General features: G+C 48.0%; 1 protein-coding gene across 1 annotated transcript; it reads left to right on the top strand.

Annotated features, from left to right (window-relative positions):
- The first annotated feature begins 643 nt into the window (after nucleotides 1-643).
- On the top strand, nucleotides 644-2992 carry LOC114505594 (transcription factor SPT20 homolog). Its single transcript, XM_036016850.1, has one exon. The coding sequence runs from the start codon at nucleotides 668-670 to the stop codon at nucleotides 2990-2992; it is 2325 nt and encodes a 774-aa protein (XP_035872743.1). The 5' UTR covers nucleotides 644-667.
- The last annotated feature ends 2835 nt before the right edge of the window (nucleotides 2993-5827 follow it).

The raw sequence follows: 5827 nt of genomic DNA, 5'->3' as shown, positions 1-5827 counted from the left end.
ATGACAAGAAAGTCCAAAAACCATCACCCATCCCTGATGGAGGTCTCGCAGAGAAAAGAGACGACCACCTTCCCCGACTCTCCCAGCAGTCGCATTCCAGAACAAATTAGTGTGTAGCAAAACCGTACCAAACCAGGAGGCATTTTTTGCGTTGGTGGCTTCTGACTTGGTGTGCACACTTTTAGTGGTAAAAGCAAAGAAACGACCCTTCCTGGTCCTGCTCTCCGGCAAAAGTGTGGGCACCAGAACAGGAAGTGTGGAAAGTGAGGTCCTCACGAAAGGGCCTCGCGCCCCCTAGGGGTGGCAGCAGGAGACAATGGGATGAAGGGTGGTGCTAGCCGCCACTACAGTAGAGTGCGCCAAGCACACCTTCGCACAGGTGGCTGGGAGAATCCGGCTCAGCCTGCAGTCCTCGAGGCAGGCGCTGCCAGACGGCGGCTTCTGCAGGACCCCTGCGTGCATAGGCGACCCCCAAATCGTAAGTATTTTATGGAGTACTTTCGGGGTGGCAGGTTTCTCAGTGTCCATTTGCGGTAAGTCTGGTGGTTCCACAGTAGAGACGTGGCTTTTGCAAAAGGATACATTGATATTAAAGACATAGTAGCCGTTCCGTGCATCAGCGGCCTTACATTTTTTTATCCTTTTAGGGCCGCCATTTTATACCACAATGGAAAAAGCTTTAGAACAAGCTTTGGATCGTGCGGAGTGTGTCATTGAAAGTATATGGCAGAGACTCCGTAAACGTGAAGAGTCATCTGGTGGGGGGAAATCTCTCCCTGAAAAACTGTATGACCTATATGTCGAAGAATGTGGAAAAGAGCCCGGGGTTACGGAGGAATTAATAAGCAATGTGAACTTGTTAGAAAAGCTTGTTCAGAAGGAGTCCTTGTCCCATTTGGTGGTCAACCTGTACCCAGGAAAGCAGGGCTATTCACTGATGCTCAAGGGGCCAAGTGAACCACATTCAGAGACCATTCAACTGCCTTACGAAGAAAAGACATTTCTAGAATACCTAGATGCAGAGAAATTGCCCCCTGCATTGGTGGATCTCCTGGAAAAGTCCGAACTGAACATGTTTCACAGTGGGTGTGTCATAGCAGAAGTACGGGACTATAGGCAGGGCGGTAATGCAGGGCCCCTTGGTTACCAAAGCAGGCACGTCCTCCTACGCCCAACGATGCAGACGTTAGCCTGCGATGTACAGTCCATAACCAGTGATAACCAGGAACAGACCCAGGAAGACAAACTTGAGAGCCAGCTGATCTTAGCTACAGCTGAACCCCTGTGTCTTGACCCTTCTGAATCAGTAGCCTGCACTGCAAACAGGCTGCTCCATAACAGGCAAGAGATGAACACTACCACCATGAGAAGGAACCTCAAGAGGTACTCCACAGCCTCCCCAAATGAGCCACAGGAGCCGTCTTGTAGTCCAGAACTTCACGAAAAAAGCAAGGCAAGTCCAGCAGCTGAACAAAATGACCTCAAAATGGTCATTGCAGGACCCAAAGCAGGAAATTGTGTGGATATTTGGAAACAGAGACCCTGTGATTTGGCAGTCCCTTCTGAGGTAGATGTAGAGAAATATGCTAGAGAGGAGAGGTCTGTCAAATATGATGACTCACCACTAACAGACTGGCCAACCTATGGGGTAAATGATGATATTTCTCTATTTGGATATGAAGCTGGTGATCAGTCCCAGACAACAAAGCTGACCTTCATGAAGTCTCTTAATGATCCATTTATCTCTGGAATAGAAAGTGCACCTAAAAAAGCCAGATGTGGGAGACCAATGTCTCCCCGTCACTCCTTCAGAGAGGACCATTGCTATAGTTTGATGCCTGAGTCAAGCATTGACACTGGAGAATTAGAGAGTCTGTTCGAGGAACTGGAGCCGCTGAGCCCTGAATGTACCTTTGAGGTGTCACAGGGCTCCAGCAGCTCAGCTCCTCTCAGCCAGCTTTCTGTGCAGAAAGAACCAGCACAGCCTCTGGCCTTGGCAGTTCAGCCTTCAGTACCTAGGGAGGGAGTCCGGTACACCCCTCTACCCATCAGCCTTCTCTCCAGCTCAGGAAAGAGTTTCTCAGGTAATAACAGTTTGACTCCCCAGCAGGCAAGCCGCATTCGCCTTCTTAAAATGCCGTCTCCTGTCCCTGCTTCAAAGCCACCGAGTCTTCCCCAGAAACCCTCTGTGGAAGCGAACCACGTTAGCACACTTCCTGCAGCCACCTTGTGTGCTGGTAGCTCAGCAGAAACAATTCCAGCCAGTCATGTCAAGGCCGAGTCTGCTGGCTCCAACACTGTCAAAGTGGAAGGCCCTGTTCCTGAAGCCCAGATTGTGGTGAGAAGGTCCAACCCTGGGAGGGCGTCTGTTGCTAGGGCCAGGGCTCCTGAACCAGTCAAGATCAGTGGCCTGCCCTCAAGAGATCAGTCCCCAAATATGCAACCCACTGTGCCACAGGCTCTTTCTCAGGGAGGTGTTCAGCATAATTTAAGAGATTTTTCAAGATTTAGGCCTATAGGTGTTCTCTGGGTTCCAGAAGGTGTTGACATTTGGAAAACCCAACAACCACAGCAGCTGTTTTGCCAGTTGTTTCCAGTACCACAGCTTCAGCAGCCCCCTACTATGCTTCAGCAGCGCATGTTGCAGGGTTCAAGTGCACAAGGTTCGGCCAGTCAACAAACAGCCTTATCTGCTCAGCAAGCTGCTGTCATGAACCGCAATGAGGTCAGAAGTGTTCTGCAGCCCCAGACCGTGGTGCAGTCTCAGCCTGCCTCTGCCCAGACAGCACCTGGGCAGAGCCGCCCGAAACACGTGGTCCAGCTCTCCAGTGCCTTCCCACAGCAGCCACAGCCCCAGCAGGTAAGGCTCAGAGTCTTGCCATCCCCAGTGGCAGCAGCACCCCAAATAGCTCAGCAGGGTGGGCGCCAGCAGGTAGCAGGCCAGGGCAAAGGCGAACAGAATGGAGGCCTGCCCCGCCCTCCCAAATCCTGAGCCTTGCATTGGGTCCTCTCTTTTGCAAAACATGAGGGCATCGACCCAAAGCGATAGAGTTTTTACTTCATTCTGCCTTATTTTGATGTGTCAGTACTTCAGTCATTAGACGTGTAAACTTTATTCAGAAGCACAACCCCATGATTGTACGTAGAGACAAGAAGGTGTTTAATAACCTGACATGGTTTGGCTTATGCCATTGTTTTGGTTGCTGTTGTTAACATAGTGAGTTCTATTTTAGTGTTCCAAAGTGTATCAAATCCACAGTAGGCTCAGCTGAAACTCCTGAAGCCTATAGTTTCTCTGAAACAATAAATCTGCAATACCGATCAAGTTAAAATTACATTAATTTAGCAAGGTGAACGGTTTTTAAAACTTTTTCGGAGTTAAATGAGCACATCACATAAAATGCACCATCTTAGCCTCTTTCGAGTTGCGTGGTGCACACCAAGTCTCCAGAGCTGTCTCCGTCTTGCAACAGAGAAGCTGCACTGGGTGAGCACCAGCTGCCCATGTCGCTCTCCCTGCAGAGCCTGGCGGGCAGCGGGCTCCTTTCTGCTCCTCTGAGTCGGACTGCTTCAGGCACTTGGTGTGAGTGCAGTGATGCAGTCGTGGTCAGTTTGGGGCTGGCCTCTGTCACTTAGTGTGACACCCTCCAGGTCACCCACGTTAGCATGCGACAGGAGGGTCCCAGCCTTTTCAATGGTTTCCCACTACATGACATATGCTGGAGTGGCCTGTGAAATACTAGAAACATCTTGGAGAAGAAGGTCCTTTTGGTATTTGATTATTTAAGTCAGGAGGTTTTAGGCAGTGTATGAGAATCAATTTAAAAAAATTGTTTGGACAAATGCTAAAACTGGGAAACATGATGCTTTTCACACCTGCAGTGAGGACCTGGGAGACCTCGCAGCGTGCAGAACGGCTCCGGGCGGACCTGCGGCCAGGGCCATGGTCCCAGGCGGCAGAGGAGGACTGAAAGAGGCACTTCTGGGATGTCTGGTGTTCTCTCGTTATGTGACCGTTTCTACTGTTAGAACTTCTAGCTTATTTGTAGAAAAGTAAACAGCTAAAATGTTTGGAAATGAGTTTTATTTGTCTGTCTTTCAAGTGTTTGCAGCCTGGTTAGATTCTGAAAGCAGAACCCCCACCCCTTCCCTTTCCCTGCTTGCTGACTGCCAGCTGTCTGCAGCCTGGCTCCCTGAGCTCCTCTCTGCTTCTGGGGCGTGTCATGGGCCGCCCAAGGTCCCTGCACTTTTCTGCTTTCGTTTCCCCTCTCTTTTTATTGAGCTGTGATGGGCATAAGAAACAGCCCATGCGAGGTGTACGACTCAGTGGCACTTACTCCTTTACAGTGTTGTGTCGCCACCATCTCTGTTCCAAAAACACCTCATCACCCCAGAGAAATCTCTGAAGCCCTTTAGTTTGTGGTTCCCATCCCCCCCTTCCCCAGCCCTGGAAGCCACCTGTTGGCCTTTTTCTGGATGGGCTTCCCTGCTCTCTAGACACTGATGGAATCACACAGTATGTGGCCATTTCTGTCTGGCCTGTTTTCCCTGGCATGATGTTTTTGAGGTTCATCTGTGATGTAACATGTACAGTACTTGATTCCTTTTTATGTCTGAGTGATATCCCATTGTTTGAATGTACCACATTTGTTGATTAAATCTCCATGAGTGTGCATTTTAGTCGCTCCTACCTATTAGCTGTTGTGTGTGATGTTGCTATGAGCTTTTCTGTACAGGTTATTTGTTTTTGTATCTCATATTTTGCTCTGTTACAGTTTTAAAGGGCACCCTGTCTACATAAGATTTGTTTTTCTGAGTACACATGTATGTTTCTATGCCTTTCGCCCCAACAAAAAAGGGAACTTTGGTCTGGCAGTTCCGAAAGAGATGAGTGAAGGGACAGGTGACCAGTGAGTCTTACTTGATGAAGTCAGCTGTCCTCCTGTGCTGTTGATTCCATTAAGGCAAGATTTGAGATGAGCTCAAACAAAGTGCTCATGTATGCCATCTGAGGACCACTGCGCTTGGCCGAGCCTCTGTCACCCCTTGGACCTCTTGGGAATGGTCCCCGCACTTTCACGAAGGGAACCAGTGCAATGTTCAGTTGCCAAGAAGCGTCCGCTCTCGGCCTTGGGAACCAACCAGCGACCTGAACTCAGATTCTAGCCAGATTTGATGTACTTCCTCTGTTTTACTGACCTTGTTCTAGAGTGATGTAGCACTCCCTTCCCTGGCAAGCAAATAAAGTTAGCTTTGTTTCCAATAACCTTTTGTGGTGTCTTTTTATATCTTTCTAATGATCCCCACCAGAGTTAGTACTTAATGCAACTGTCATACTAATGAAGAGGAGAGAATATCTCCCTTGAAGTAAAACCCCAGAGAATATACTGATTCAAACAGCCATGTAGGAAAGACTCCCATGTTTCTGGCAGTGTGTTTGGCCTGGAGTGGGATGGGGAGAATACAGATACCAAAGAAAAGTACCATAGCTTTTTACAATATAGATCTTATAAAAACTTACATAATTTTATACTTCAGCAAGTTAAGCTAGATTCCAACTATGATAAAGACTCACTGGAATAATGAATGTTACACATATAAAGATGATTGCAGAATAGAGAAAATGCCAAATACCAGAAGGTTCCAGACTTTAGTGGCTATCACCATGCCAGAAATTTGAGGTCAGAACTCAGACCAAGGTGATAATAGAAACAAGAATCCAGACAGAAAAGTATATTGCCCACCCCATGAGGTCCAAATATGTGTATCTGCATAGAGAATTTGTACTTATTTATGAATGATAAGTTTAAAAATCTATTATTTATTT

This window comes from Phyllostomus discolor, chromosome X, assembly GCF_004126475.2.
Source record: "Phyllostomus discolor isolate MPI-MPIP mPhyDis1 chromosome X, mPhyDis1.pri.v3, whole genome shotgun sequence".
Lineage (NCBI taxonomy): Eukaryota > Metazoa > Chordata > Mammalia > Chiroptera > Phyllostomidae > Phyllostomus > Phyllostomus discolor.
The sequence above is the reverse complement of the archived record's forward strand: the minus strand, read 5'-3'. Positions and strand labels throughout refer to the sequence as shown.